Raw genomic sequence first — 16,037 nt, 5'->3', positions numbered from 1 at the left:
GTATTTTAGAAATTTAGTATTTTAAAAAATAACTGCATGAAAAAAAAAAGTATCATTAATTCACCTCTTATATCATTTTCCTGATAGTTTTCTTTTGGGATGAAGTCATAAAAAAAAAGATTAATAGATTGTAACTTGACAATATTATTGAATAATATTTGTGTGTCTAGTCTGATAAGGTACTTTAAAAGTTATAATGTGTAGTTAGCCTTGCAGAGCGTTGAAGCCCTATTTATTTCTTTTTATATTTGCTCAAGTTTGTAATGAAAAAACTTGCCTTAAAAAGTAAAACCTAACTTGTTTACAAATGTATGTGGTTGAATAAACTACACAAGAAAAACAGATTCTTTGTTAAATGAAGCTGATGATCATTGCTAATTAATTATTTAATTGCAAGGCAAAAGCAGAACTGTGCTTTGTTTTGAATAGGAGTCTCTTTGGCTTTTAGCTCATTTATATCTAGCTATGGCTTTTCAGCAACATTAAATGTATTGCACTGGCTAATTGTGATGCTTCCAATTTTGAATTAGTGCTGCTGTTGTAAAATTGTAACACTTTAACCTTTTTTGGAGCATAAAATATTTTCCGATTTCATTGTGCTGTGGTTGGCTGTAATTTGTTGTTGTCCCCTGCAGAATGATCTGAAACTCCTGTTTACATCGGTGGCTGAAAACAAGTATATAGTTTTGCAGAAACTAGCAGAGGCAGCTGAGAGACCAGAAACAGAACAAATGCAGGTATTACCAAATATCTGTTACTTTGGGAGGGGAGAAGAAGTAAAATTCTATTCAAAGTCTAAACGGATTCTACAGAACAGTTTCTTTTGGGGGGAGAACGGATATATTCACATAAAATATATGAAAATGAGTACTTTCAAGAGTGTACTATGTGTTTATAAATTTTAAAAAATCCAACCAAAAACGAACACAGTGTCTTTCTTGTCTCCCTACCTGACTTAGTTATGCATACACTGGGCAGTAGAATGAACCAAAAAAAGTCTGGTTTGACTAAATTGTTTAGCTATTATACTTTATTAAAAACCAAAGGCACATTTTTTCTGCACTGCTTTATAGTAATATGTTGACTCTTATTCATTTTAATTTAAAGCATAATTGGTTTTTTTTTCTGTATCAGGAATTGCCTGATGAATAATTAATTATTAATATGACAAAATATATCCTGATTTCTTGTTTCTGTTTTGCAAATGAGAGAAGTTGAAGAAGTATGCTTACGGCTATTTTCTGCAGATGTTACTTGTTACCCAAGACCTGCTGGTTGGTGTCTGGTGCCAGCAGACGACTAAGAGGAAGAGGTTTATCCTTTGCCTAAACTGAAATACTGGGATTTATATACCTGATAATGAAATTTTGAAGGAATTTTAAGTCTCCTGTATGAATAAGGAAGCTGGCACTCTGTGTCTTTTTTTCTTTTTCTTCTTTGATGCAAAAGATTGGCAAAAGTTTATCTCCTGTATCATTATTTTACTACCAAATAGGAAAACAGCATGGTAACAAAAGCAACTGAATTGATTTGGTTCTGAACATCTACCTTGGCTGATAAAACATTAAAAGTATTGCTTTTTATTCAAGATGTGATTGGAAGGTAGAAATAAGGCCATTAATCAGCCATGTAACTTAGCTGCATGAAGTGTAAGTTTAGTGGCTGTATTGTGCATACTCTGCATTGCTATGAGTCATTGCATATATAGTTTAAGCATGTTTGGTAGTATCCAAGAAAAGGGCCTTTACAAAGGACTAACTACAGCAATCTACAGTGCTTTTATCTTTGTTATAGCTGCATGCATTATGTCAGCAGACTCCTAAGCTGAAAGACTTAGGAAAGCTTATCACTTCCATTGAAAAAAAAGTCAAGTTATCACCTCCATGCATTTGGAAACACCAATCTGTATTCTTAAGTTGTAGTTTTCCAAGTGCAAAGGGGATGTATAAGTAATTTTCATTGACAGTAGTTTTGGTCCTGAAAGGGACCTGTGCACAGTTCTTCGCTATCCTTCGTGTCTTCAGCTGTGATGGTTGATTTTTGTTGCTCAGATATGACAGGAATGACTGTTAATAAAGAGAATGCTTTAAAAGGAGGTGTTAGAACAACTAATCATCCTTTTGTACCTATGCTGTGTACTTAAAAGCATGGAGCTTCACAGCAAGGTTTGGAGTAACATAGTGCATGATACTAGCTTGTATCACACTTGTTATTAAAAAACTAATAATGCCATATTTTAAGAATCAAGCTGGGTTCTCCCAGCTTTGAATGAATACCTTTTCTTTGTAGTATCCTTTAGAATTTTGGCAGATTAAAGGAATGATTAATACTTTGGACAGAAAACAGAAAAGAATATTACTGTATGGTAATGACAGTGCTTTCATTAAACCTTAAAACTAAATGATGTCATTTTCAAATACAGGTCATACTGCAGGCAGAAGAAGGTTTGAAGGAGCTAGATGCTGGAATCAGTGAATTAAAGAACCGTGTAGAAAAGCTACAAATTGACCAGCCTTCTGTGCAAGAGCTGTCTAAGATTCAGGTATGAATCATAACTTCCATTCTAGACCTGTCTGGTGACACCAAAGCTATTAGCATGCTTCTTTTTATTGTTCATAAGGCTGTTCACGAAAGCATATTTAAAATCATTTCAGTGTGTATAAAAGATTCACCTAGTTTTTCTACTTTTGCTTTATCAGATTTTCAACCATCTCTTTTGTTAGCAGTATTAATCACATAAAAGCACAAAAACATGCTTTCAGCTTTTGTTGACTGTGTTCAAACAGATAAAGATTTGTATGTTAACACAAATGTCTGCAGAAGGTTGACTGCTGTTCTCAACAGTGTCTCATGATCTGGGTTTTAATTCTCTCTCAGATCTGTCACTAAAAAAATAAAAGAGGGGGGGATGAAAGGGGACAGATAGCTAAGTATGACCTGAAACTGGAAATGTTCTGCTTTTACTAGAACCTGTCAAGTTCTTGCATACTTTCAGTTAGACTAGGTTTTGAGTACACTTAATTAGTAGGAAGACGTGTAAGGTGTGAAATAAGAATCATCACTGTTACTTTTTACCCCCAAGGATAAATATGATGAGCTGATAATGATCATTGGATCCAGACGAAGTGACCTGAACCAGAATCTGGCTCTTAAGAGGCAGTATGAACGGGCTTTGCAGGACCTGGCTGACCTGGTAGAAACAGGCCAAGAAAAGATGACTGGTGACCAGAAAATGATTGTCGCTTCTAAGGAAGAGGTTCGATTGCTACTTGACAAACATAAGGTAAGAAACTGTGACATATTTCAAGATTAATCATGACTGTAAGCTTGTACAAAGCAAATTGCTAACCTTTTGTTCCTAAAGGTTCAGAAGCTTTTCAGAATGGTGAGCCAGTATTAAATCAGAATATATTAAAACTTTCTGTATTTTAAATTGGAATCAATGAACTGTTCTGACTGAATGACTTTCAAATGCTCTGTTGAAAGTGAACCCAGGTAGATTGCATGTTCTTCCTTATTCCTATTGTATTCCAAGTTCCTATTCTTGTCCTGTCATGCTACACAGGTGTTTCATCCACCACTCAATTTTTTCCAACAAAAATACACATTTTCTAATAGCACCACCAAAATATAACAAGACTTTTCCACATTCTTTTTATTAGGCAGAATTTTTTGCTGCTGCATATCTTATTTGAGCTATTTCTGTTTAGGGAATGAGAGTTAGGATGGCATTTGCATGGAAAGGGTGACTGACCTGTTTCTTTCTTTAAAAAGGCCACTGTCCTTTTTAAATTGTGTATTGGATTTTATGAGATGGTGGTGGAGTGATAAGTTGATCTAATTCTGTGTCTACAGATTCTTGATTGTACAACTATTGTCTTATCATGTTGGGTTACTGGTAATGAATAATAATTGCTCTTTCTCTTTTTTCCCTTTACCCACTCCCTCGCACCCAAATTTCTCAGGAATATTTTCAGGGGTTGGAGTCTCACATGATCCTGACGGAAACACTCTTTAGAAAGATGTGTAGCTTTGCCCTCTTGAAGGAAACTCAGTCACGTTCAGAGCTAATGACACAAGCTTCAGCTGTATTAAAGATGGCTCATAAACGAGGTGTGGAGCTGGAATACATTCTAGAGGTGAGAATTTCTGTGGTCTTTTCTGTACCGACATTATGATCAACCATCAGGATATAATCTATAGTATTGATTTCCTGTGCTTGGACAGAATTGATGGGCATTAGTCCTTTTTGTCATACACACAGGTCACTGATAGACTAAATGTAATATTTGCTATTTAACTGCTGTGACGTTCAGGTGACAGAAGTTATGTTCCTTTACGTTTAAAACAGCTGGTTAGCTTTTGCTGTTATTTCTGTACATTCATAACCATGCAGCTATAGGATTTCAGATTGAGAAATCAGGTAATAAAAATTCTAGATACCCAGATTCAATATTCACCATATACATGGATAATTTGTGCTTGCAGACCTGGGTGCATCTGGATGAAGATTACCAGGAACTTACCAGGCAGTTGGAATCTGTGGAAGATAGCATCCCCACTGTTGGTTTGGTGGAAGAGACGGAAGACAGGCTTACAGAGCGGATTACGGTTTTTCAGGTTGGTGCATTTTAGACATTCTTTGTGGAACAAATTGATGAAAGAGACCTTTGAAGGTCATCTAATCAAGCCTCAAAATTGAAGAACAGTTGCCATGGCCTGGATCAGCAATGGCTTTGGAAACCTCAAAATATGGAGATGCCAGAGCTGAGCCTGGGACCAACCACAGTGCTGCACTACTTATGCTGAAAAGGTTTTCTTTAATGCCCAGTGTAAACCTTCAACTTTCAGCTTGTCATCATTGTCCTTTTATATTGTGTGGCCCTTTGAAGGAATATTTACTTCTATCATCTTTTTAATTGTATTCCAAATAGTTGTAGGCCTTTGCTAGACTGGCCCTTAGCTCCTTTTTGTCAGTCTAAAATAAGCACACCTCCCTTACCCTCTTTTTAAAGGACATGTGCTCTAGGTCTGTAAACATCTTAATAGTGCTACACAAGACCCTGACTACTTCCATATTCTTGAACTGGTGGGAGGTGGGAGAGGAGCAGAATCAGATGCACTAGATGTGGCCTCATCAACACCATGCAGATAATAAAATAACTTTTATAGGTGGTTATAGTCCTCATGTAGGCCAGTGCTGTGGCTTGCCTCATTCATACTATCTTGGTAATGGAAGATGCCAGGTTAAATGTACTAGCCATTCCCTTCCTAACCTGTAGTGAGAAACAGGGTTAGCCTGCCCAAGACACAGAATTTATATTTCTTTTTGAGCCTCCTAAGGTTTCTGCTGCCCCCAACCTCAAATTTATCAAAGTGTCTGTGAAATAATGTCTGCCATTTTTTGTCTCAACCACTCTCCCTACACTACTGTCCCCAACAAATTTACTAAGGGACCACTCTCTGTCATCATCCATGCCATTAATGAAGATTTTGAAGATGCTTGAGCTCAAATATCAATATCTCTGGAGTACTCTACACATTACTAGTAGTAACGTCTACAAGCTACTGGTAGCTGATGTTTGCCAGCCAGACATTAAGCCTTGGATCTCTAGTGTTTGAGACAGGTAACACAGCTAATTTTCAAACCACGTAACAGTACATTTATCCAGCCCACATCCTCTCCACTTCTAGAGGAGGGTCATGTGGGAGACAGTGCCAAAGGCCATAGTGAAGTCAGTCTCATCCACAGAGGCAGTAATTTTGTCATAAATGCTGTCAAGTTAGTGAATCCAAGTTGAATATTCCTTATTACCTTTTGGTCCTTTTTGTCCTCGAAAATGGATTCCAAGAGTATCTGCTCCATGATCTTTCCAGAGAGCAAGGGAGGCTGAATAACGTGCGGTTCCCTAAGTTGCCTTCCTCCTCAAATGGAACAAAAACTAGTAATTTAAATATAGGCTTTCTACCACATCCTGTTTTTTTGGTCTGTTGCCAAAATTAGAATTTTTGTCTAGTGTTTTGTCTTTGTCGTGTTCTGAACCACACACTTTGGTTGTTGGGTTGTTTGGGTTTTTTTCTTGTTTTGTTTTACAGAAAAATGTCTGCCAGTTTTTCTTGCAAATTGACTTCTTGTCTACTCTGAACTTATGTGTATTGTTCTTTTACCAGATGGCTTTCTGCTTTTGCAATGGTATGAGGAAGACTTAAGAAATCTATTGTGTGTGGGTCTTATTTTGGTTTTCTTTAATGCTAAGCATTTTTTGTGTGTCCTGACCCTAAATTAGTTTTCCTCTGCTTCTCTTGCCAGTAACATGAATTAGGTTATTCAAATCCAGATTCTTGGACTCTGCCATGGCCACATTTAGGTTGAAAATCCATCCCAAGTAGTTTATTACTATCTTTTAATTTTTTATGCTACTCTCTAGGAGTTGTACTTCTGTTTGTGTGTATATATGCTATATGGAAGTACACACACGGACACATATATAACATTCTGTTCAGTTATTAGAGCTCTATTTACATCAAAGTCAAAATAAGAAGAGTGATAGAAAGATTATGGCTTCACCATGAAACCACTAGTTTGTATTCTTCAGATTATTTTCATCAAAACTTAAAAATGGGAATGCATGTACATTCTGTGCTCAAGCTTAGTGAAATACACAGATCTTTTTAAAATCCATACTGTTTGTGTAGTGATAGTGGATTTTGCCCACCTACAAATCACCATTAAAATGAGATCTATCTCTGCTCCAGGTTGGATTCAGGCTAAGACTACTAACAGCCTTTCTTTTTCAGTACCTTGTTTGCTTTCTTGTGCCATAACAGTTGGCTTCTGTGTTCAGTGATTTAGAAGGATGGGGCCATCTCTTTTGTAGCCATGAGTAGCAGGATAGTAGATCAGTGAAAGAAGAGTTGGATGACCAGAGAGCTGGATATAAGCATAGGAAGGGCTGAAGAATAGTCACTGTCTATAACTTGATATTGAACACCTTTAGCTTTCATTGTAGTAGTTTTCAACAGATGATAGACTAAGTTCTGACATTGTAATCAATTTCTCTCAGAAATGGTATTGACCCACAAAGATTCTTTTGACGTTGTTTTCAAGTGTAAATTATCTACACCAAAGAGGAGTTCATCATAAGAAGGTATCGCTAGGTATCTTGAAGTGGGGGGGGGGGTTGTGACAGCACATTCAGGTTTTGAGCAGGTTACATGCCTGATGGTTCTCAGGGTGTTCTAGAACTGGAGAAGATTGAAAAAAATGTGATGTGCCATGGTGACATTGGATATGCTACAAGAAGCAGTGAAAGACAACTAAATGTTGAGAAAGTGTGGTAACAGAGACCTGCAAAGCTATCTAACCATCTCCTCTGTTATTACAGCATCTGAGATCTAACCTGACTGAATACCAGCCTAAATTATACCAAGTGCTAGATGATGGAAAAAGACTCCTTTTTTCTGTTAGCTGCTCAGATCTTGAAAGCCAACTGAACCAACTAGGAGAACACTGGTTAAGTAACACCAGTAAGGTTAGCAAGGAGCTTCAGAGGCTGGAGACAATATTGAAGCACTGGACAAGGTAATGCTGATGTAATGGACAGTATAAACTTCTCTACCTTTGCTGTTCAGGTCAAAGTGATTTTGAACCCAGAACTATTAGATTCAACACTTAAAAGAAAGTATTTCGAGATGTATGTGATAGTTTGACTTCTGTACAATATCCTACTTTTGTTCTGTAGAATTGCTATCATGCTCTTTCATTTGCTATACAACATGTATGATACAACAGCTGGTGGGAGGAAGTCAGAAGATATCTTATTTAGATGACTAATTTAGAAGCCCCACATGCATACAAGCTGATGAGAAAGGGTGTGTGTTTACCTAGGTAGCATGAATAGCCTCAACATGTTCTGGTAGGGGCATTATCACTGGAAAGCAAACTCTGTTTATATATGTAGGGTGCTGTTACAGTTTGCCCAGACAGATTTGTAACCTAGTTACTAGTCCTTCATTAAACTTTGACTTTCCTAAAAGCCAATACAAAGGCACTGTTAGGAATTGTGGGTATAATGGCTGAAATAAGAGCTTCCTGACACCATGCCTATCTTTAAAATTAAATCATGTTTTTTTTCCTGAATTTTGATAAAGGAAATGAAATATTTTTATTTTTACATCAATTCTGGCATATTGTATCTTCTTCTAACATGTGGAGGAGAGACTGCTTAGTTGGAGGCAAAAGAGGTGTTGACTGTTGCAGTTTTCTTTAAACGTCTTTACAGGTATCAGAGTGAATCAAATGAATTGACATGTTGGTTACAATCTGCAAAAGACCGACTTGAGTTTTGGAGCCAGCAGTCTTTGACAGTTCCTCAGGAACTGGAAACAGTCCGAGATCACCTGAATTCCTTTTTGGTAAGTCCTTCATGGACCTAGGACACTTTTTTTTTTTCTCCAGTTACAAGAAGACATTTATGCTTCTCATCATTTAAGTAGTGAGTATGCAAAAAAAGTCCCGGTCTGCTTCTATAGGTGAGCTGTCCTTCAAAAATCTGGTGTGTATGCGCATTGAGTACTTTGCAGTCATTTAAAGCTTGATGGTTCTGAAAACAGAAAATAGTTTTATGGTTGAAGACAATTTTTTTCGTCACTTGGTCTGAAGTATAGTTGGTAAACACTAATAGAAAGTATATTTTTTTTTTAAAGGGAAGGGAGGATATTCTTAGCTTTCTGAGGTAGAGCTTTAAGTACAAGAAGTTGAGTATTTCCACAAAAATTATTCTGCTTATAGGAGTTTTCAAAAGAAGTGGAGTCTAAATCATCACAGAAATCTTCTGTCCTGAGTACTGGAAACCAGCTCCTCAGGCTGAAGAAGGTGGATACAGCAGCCTTGCGTGCGGGTCTGTCCTACATTGACAGTCAGTGGACAGAGCTGCTCACACAGATCCCAGCCGTACAAGAAAAATTGCACCAGGTAAGGAAGGCCCATGATGGCCTTTGATATTCCAGAAAATTCAGACTATGCAGTTAGAACTGCCTTTGGGAGATAGTTGCTCCCTTCCTTAGTTTATCCGTGTGAGGCAGATAGGAATGTTACTTCTGTTTTAATGTGGAAAAGCTTACACTTACATCTAAATCCTGCCTACCCATACTGTCTAACATCAATTGGTGTTAATTTCAGACTTTCCCAGTTACATTTGTTGAATTTTAACCAAAGAACAGATGAGCTTTTTTCAACATGTTGGTATGTTTTCTAGAAAAAGATCATCCCTGTGCCCTGTCAAGTTTGGAAAATAGGTTTATTTAAACCTGTTCAAGTCGGTGCAAGACAAAGACGTTGTGTAAGGTTTCTGTTAGTGTATGTAGGAACAGGAGGTTTTTGGATGTGTAGTTTTTGGGGTTTTTTAATGCTATAATAGTGAATTATACTGATCTAGAAAGTTGGTTTAGTGTTTAGTTGCTAGGACGGTATCAGTGTAAGCCATTTCTTCAGTTTATAATTTGTAATGTTCTCAGAGTTAGTAATATAATTGTGATTTAGGGGGAGAGAGAAAGGATAACAAATGTTAACTGACTCTATTATATAAAAGAAAATAATGTCATTCAGTAGTTCTCTGAACTATCTTGTAATGCAGAATGTGAATGTCGACCTAAAAATGTCATTTCTGAGTAACTGTTAGCAAGCACTACTGTATCAAATGCTGAAAGTGAGTTTTTAAGAAAAAAGCAGGTGCTATTTAATATCACCCTATTTGGAAATCACCACAAAAGAATAGTAGTATAAAATTACTTTCCATGGACTTATTCATTAGCTATTTACAAGGACTGGAAAAGTGTAGCTTAAACTTTATCTTTTACATAAGCCCAATACAGAATTACGGAATAAGAATGCAGAACTTTAGGAATTCAGAAATGGAATCTTTTCAGTTTGTCCAGTTTCTTTGTACAATGAAAAATAGAAATAAAAAGCCTTTAATATAAACATTTCTTATTAAGATGCATGCAGTTATACAATATATCTCCTATTAAAACCTTTTTTTTTTCCTCACTTTTTTTTCTTTTTATAAACATCAGTGGTATCTTAGGGATGTAGAATAACATAAAATTAGAGCAGGTAAAGGAAATGTGTTATGGTAATGCAAAGTAAGGGATTCTTGTCCATTTTCTTCACAACACATATTTTAAGTCTGTTATCTCTACAGCTCCAGATGGACAAAATTCCTTCTCGTCATGCTATCACTGAAGTTATGAGCTGGATTTCCCTGATGGAAAACATCATTCAGCAGGATGAAGAGAATATAAAAAATTTAGTAGGACAGAAACCTATTCAGGATTATGTCAAGAAGTATAAGGTAGTGAGTGGAAATGTTACCTATTCACCTTTCAGTTTTTTTCCCATTAAGTATATTTATATATATATATTTAAAGTGTAAGTGATTTAAGGAAAAAGAGAAAGCAAAAACCAAACCCTTGTATAGTGGAGTGATTAGAAGCGTATAGAAGTTAGAATTGGTTGATATTTGATACTGTGGAAAAGAAAGCAGGGAGGAATAGTTATGGAAGGAATATAATTTTTAGCATGCTTACTAAATTTCCAAGTAAGTCCAAGGTAGTAGGCACGTGATTTAACCTTATTAGATGTGTCTTTCACCCAAGCCCACAAAGCACTTTTGAAATTGTGTAAATTTTTTTACGAATTCTCTGCATAATATCACTTTCTCCTCAAAGTGTAGCCCATTCTTGAATATAGCCTATTCTTGAATGGAATGTGACCAGTAGTTTACACATCAAGATAATTTTGATCAGTATCTGAAGCAAAAATGAATGATGCTATATCTTAACTATTGAGGAATAAAGTTATAACACAATTTCACTTCTTTAACTAGATCGGTAGCACTCTTGTAATAGATGTGCATACAGTGACTTTCTTTTCAATGTCATATTTGTTTCATGAGTCTTCTGAAATATTACTTTTGGCTATTATTCTTCTTTGTATGTAAGAATATTTTTCATCTTAGCTGGTTTTGTATTAAAATCTTTGAGATTAAACAACGTAAAAAAACCCAAACAAAAAAACAAAACCAAGTTCATTTTTTTTGTTTTGTTTTGTTTTTTTTTTAATCTGATTCATGGGACCAATGTCAACAAGTTTGCAGATTATTTTTTTTAATTATTTGGGTGAGGCAGATTCATTATTCCAAAGGCAGGGTGTTGCTTGTTTGTTTCTTAGCATTTAGGGGAAAGTGACAATGTTTTTAATTGCTGGTCAATGGCTAAAGCAGCTTCTAGCTAAATTATGGTGAAGTTTTCATTTGTGAACATTTTCCCTGTGTTGCAGGAAGGTGAGAAATTACAGTACTTATGTTTTGGGTTTTTTTATTCCCTTTTTTCCTGCTAGGGTTTCAAGATAGATTTAAATTGCAAACAATTGACGGTAGACTTTGTGAACCAATCGGTGCTACAGATTAGCAGCCAGGATGTTGAAAGTAAACGGAGCGACAAAACTGATTTTGCAGAACAGCTTGGAGCAATGAACAGACGTTGGCAGATTCTGCAAGGCCTGATAACAGAAAAGGTAAAAACCCCAAAACCAAACAAACTAGCTGCTCTGTGGAATACCATTTAAGAAATCTTGCAAAAGCCAAGGTGAACAACATCTACAACTCTTCACTTGTCCATGCAGTCAGTCATATCATCACAGCAGAGGCAATCAGTTAGGTCAGGCACAATTTGCCCCTAGTGAGACCATGCTTATTCCTCATCCTTGTTCTTTTTACATGTGGAAATAGCTCCTGGCAGGATTTGGGATATAGCCTTTTTCCAGTCACCAGCAACTTTTTCCAACCATCATGACCTTTTAAACTTGGTAGCAGCCTTGAAATGACATCGACACCCTCAGATACATCCTGTCTGGTTCTGTGGATTTTTATATGTCCAGCTTACTTGAGTAGCTCCTAATTCTAACTCTTCTATCATGACTAGTACCTCTCTATGCCAAAATTTGTTAGTTGACATGAAGACCTGGGAGGCATAGGTCAATAAGATCAGAGCAGTAAAGGCACCATGTACCTCATACTATTCTGTGGTTTCCGATTACTTGCTGATGTACTTGTGAAGAGTAGCAAGAAGAGCTTCTGTCCCTCACTAGTTAGTTCCAGCCAAGACTGCTTTCATAACACCAGTCCAGCATAGCCAGGTTATGCTTTCAGGCCAGTTCTTTGTAATCTACTTTCTGTGCATTTGTCATTTTTGTGACTTGAGGAAGTTGTCCTTGAAGTTCAACCAGCTTTCTGGACTCTTGTCCTTCAGTACAGCTTCCCATGGGATCATTCTTACCTGAAAAAAAACAAAGTATGTTATTCTAAGGATCTCTAGTCTGCTGCTTACTTTCCTTACTTCACTCCCAGCTATCTCATCATCAGTGTGGCCAAGGCTGTTGACCATTACATCCTCAACCATTTCTAATTCAGATTACAGCTAATTAAGATGGTTCATTTGCTAGAGTGATGTGAATGCTTTTATGACAGTGCTGCCACTTTCAAATTCTGCTTTGTTATTTCTTTCTTTGTTTTGTGGGGTTTTATGGGGGGGTCTGTCGTCCGTCCCATTTCCCCCCTCCCTCCCCCCCCCTTTTTTTTATTTTTCCTTTTTGTTTTGATTTGTTGGCTTTTTGGTTCATTTGGGGTTTTTTTGAGAATTGAAGTGCTATTTCATTTGCCGCTGAATAATGCCTAGGATAGTCACAAAAAGCTTAATGAATTTTAGCCAATCAGTTGACAAAGGAGGTAATATAAATCTTCATCTGCTTCACCATAGTTATAAGCAAGGAATATAAACTGTATGTTTGCATGCTTAGTTTTATTTGGAAAATCCTGATGTCCTTGATCTCTGAAAAGAATTCTACTTCATAAAAATGTTCTGCTAAATTGTTAGCATCTTTCAGTGTGTCATAATATTTTGTTATCTCTACATAATTATTTTTAAAAGTAGGCTTTTTATTATGAACTCTTTTAGAGATAGCAGATATATTTAATTTTAAATTTGGGTACATATACAGTTCTTAAGTCCTGAAAGCACTGAATTTGGGAAGGCAGTGGTTAGCATTGCTCTTCACTGTTTTACCAAAAATAATGGTAAGTGTATGAGGAACTAAACATACTCTTATTTCTTTGCAGATCCAGCTGTTGGAAAGTCTGCAGGAGTCCTGGACAGGATATGAAAATAATGTGCAGTGCCTAAAAACTTGGTTTGAAGTCCAAGTGCAGAAGTTGAAACAGCAACAGAAAATTGGAGACCAGGCTTCAGTACAGAATGCTTTGAAAGACTGTCAGGTATAGTCCCCTTATAAATAACACTATTTTCTTTCCAGCAGTTAGAAACAACATTTGATAAAGCCATGTGAAATCTTCATATTAGTGAAGTCAGTGACAGAATTCCTATTTACTTCTGTGAGGGAGAGATTTCATTCCTAAAGTGCAAGCAATAAGAAAGGAGGAAGGAACAATAATATCCCAGAGATGTTTAAAAGCAACCAAAGGTATTTTTTTTGTACTATGTATTGATGTATGGGCATTTCCAAGCATGCCAGATGTATTGAACTAGAAGAGCATCAGATGAATATGTTCCCCTTCCTTTTTAGCCAGTCTTATGGAATTTGATGTCATGAACAATATGCTTGACTATGCAAAAAGCTGTTTTTTTCTGCCTTACTATTCTGCTCTACGGTTCTTCCTGTTCTTATTCCACCTCATATGTTCCATCTTGACTGTTCAGACAAATACTAGAATGCAAAGAGGTATTGTGCTTTTATTAATATATGTTAGGATTTTTTTTTGGTTTTGAATATTCGGCTATCCAGAGAAGGGAATACTGCTATGACGACAACTGGATGCCCAAAATCTTGATGTTCTCATACCCTTAAAATGGAGTAAGGAACTGTGTTTATCTTGGTGCAGCTGCATTTCCTGCATCATTTAATGAATGGAACAAACATGATCTAGCTTTTAGGTCTTCACAGACAGAATAGCTGGAAATCTATTCAAATGAAATGCAAAAGAGAATTTCATCTATATTCACCAGTGTATTAAACCCATCTTTCTTTCTATAAAGGCAAACACTTGGTTAGGCCAGAGATGTTACAAGTACCTTTTTTTTTTTTTTTTTTTCTGAAATTCTTGGCCGAAGTTCTCAAACTGGTTGCAGTACTTAGTTTCAAATAAGGTATCTTTAGGGTTTCAGCACAATAAACCCATACGACTGCAGGATGGGTAATTTAGCATAGCTTGGCATAATGGGCAGGCTGAGCTTGGCTGGAGTTCAAAGCTGAATCTGATTTATCACCTTTACCATTCCTTTGGTCAGGGAAGCGAGCAAATATACTTGGTGAGTCAGTTACAAATGGCAAGACTTTGATCAGCAGAGAAACAAATTGTCTAAGAAATAATTGTATCAGACACTCCCAGTATCTGGTTCACCTACTACAGAAGCTGCAGTTTATTTATTAACCAATGTTAGTTGCTGCTTAGTGTCATATTAATAAGTGAAAACAACCATTTTTTCCCACCACATATCAGAAACAGCGATGTGTCTTTAATTCAGATGATGAATAAGAAACCCCTTTTCACAGAGAACCAGAAATGTTTGCTATTCTTGGTGATTGAAACTTTTGTCTGCTTTGTATTCTGAATTTTGGAGCAACCTTGTACAAGCAGGAATGCCTTTTTGGAAAAGCAAATTTTACTGTGTATGACTTAAAAGTGTTTGGTTTTTTTGTCATCTGATAAACAGAAGATGTGTTACTCCAAGTCTGTAGTCTGGAACAAGGCCATGGTTTGAAGAAATATGAAAAATACAGGAAAAAAATGCAAATAATAAACTACAGCAAAAATTCTCTCACCTCTATGTATATAGAAAAAGGTGTGTTATATGTGTGCAGGGATAAATTCTATCAATAGCAAGTGTTCACAAGACTAGGCAGAATTCTGTTCCAAATACTCCCACCACTTTCTAAAATGTAAGGTCTGTTATGGCAACAGTTCACTTGTAGTTTTCTGGATTCATAGGGATGTAATTTTTGGAAGGTCATGGGTTTTGAGTTTGCCCAGTTTTGTTGTGTTGTTTTCTTTCCTTAATGATCCATCTCTCATAGTAAGGAAAGCTTGCAGGAAATTAAAAGATAACTGAGATTAAAGGGTACATTAATTAATGTAGAAGCAGTACTTGCCCCCCTCTGCTCAGACTCTGTGTTTGCACTACCTGCTTTGACATGAGTCAGGGCATAGGAGGACTTGCTTGGATCTCCTTGCACCATGCTGTGAATTTATATAATTAGTTTCCTGGGTAGGAATAAGGTTAAGCAATCATGATATGGGCTATATAATTCAGTTGATCGCTGAGTTATCTTGTCTTCTCTCCTTAATTTTGTAACTTCATTCTCATGCTGTTGAGATGTGAGGAAGATCACAGACTTTGTGATTAGCAAATGTTACATTTGAAGTATGTTACTTGAAGCTATGCAGAGCTTCTGCACTTTACTTGTTGATAAAATGTGATAAAACTGGCAAACTCGTAATCAGCCTTTCCAAGACTAATCTAGGGTCATCTTAAATCAATGACACAGCACTTTCCTGAAGCAACAAAACAAGCCACTAACAAGTTGTTGTGGCCTCAGTGCTTAGGTACTCAGCCTTGTTTTCTTCACTTATTTTCACACCAACCTTTCATTTTCTTCCTATTTTCTTCAGTTAGTGTGTGGGAACATTGGGCAGAGCAAAATGCTATTGAGCTCATTAATGCCTCCCAAAAGCATGCAACCTTGAGGAGGCAATAAGAAAAATTCCTGCAGTCTATTGTTTGTTGTCATTGGCTGGACTCCAATGAACTTGTCATTTAGAAAAGGGGAAGACTTGCTGTCCTCAGGGAAGTGGCTTTGGTGGGACCTGGCAAAGGAATAAACACTCCACTTCTTGTGGGGAGGCATGGCAAATGGACATCTTTCCCTAGGAAGTCATTTTGTCTTTTTCCTTGGGTGGCAAAAT

General features: G+C 36.6%; 1 protein-coding gene across 16 annotated transcripts in view; it reads left to right on the top strand.

Moving 5' to 3' along the window:
* Nucleotides 1-16,037, top strand: part of SYNE1 (spectrin repeat containing nuclear envelope protein 1) — a 291,558-nt gene that overhangs the window by 216,347 nt on the left and 59,174 nt on the right. For all 16 annotated transcript variants that reach the window (XM_062640759.1, XM_062640758.1, XM_062640756.1 and 13 more), the window contains 11 exons: nucleotides 636-737; nucleotides 2,423-2,542; nucleotides 3,083-3,283; nucleotides 3,966-4,139; nucleotides 4,489-4,620; nucleotides 7,386-7,582; nucleotides 8,283-8,415; nucleotides 8,792-8,974; nucleotides 10,203-10,352; nucleotides 11,399-11,575; nucleotides 13,176-13,331. In XM_062640759.1, the coding sequence (XP_062496743.1) occupies nucleotides 636-737; nucleotides 2,423-2,542; nucleotides 3,083-3,283; nucleotides 3,966-4,139; nucleotides 4,489-4,620; nucleotides 7,386-7,582; nucleotides 8,283-8,415; nucleotides 8,792-8,974; nucleotides 10,203-10,352; nucleotides 11,399-11,575; nucleotides 13,176-13,331 (1,725 nt within the window). The remainder of the gene's footprint in view (nucleotides 1-635; nucleotides 738-2,422; nucleotides 2,543-3,082; nucleotides 3,284-3,965; nucleotides 4,140-4,488; nucleotides 4,621-7,385; nucleotides 7,583-8,282; nucleotides 8,416-8,791; nucleotides 8,975-10,202; nucleotides 10,353-11,398; nucleotides 11,576-13,175; nucleotides 13,332-16,037) is intronic.

The sequence above is a fragment of the Pezoporus occidentalis genome, unplaced genomic scaffold, assembly GCF_034315485.1.
Source record: "Pezoporus occidentalis ecotype Australia unplaced genomic scaffold, CSIRO_AGI_Poc_V1 ctg67, whole genome shotgun sequence".
NCBI lineage: Eukaryota > Metazoa > Chordata > Aves > Psittaciformes > Psittacidae > Pezoporus > Pezoporus occidentalis.
The sequence above is the reverse complement of the archived record's forward strand: the minus strand, read 5'-3'. Positions and strand labels throughout refer to the sequence as shown.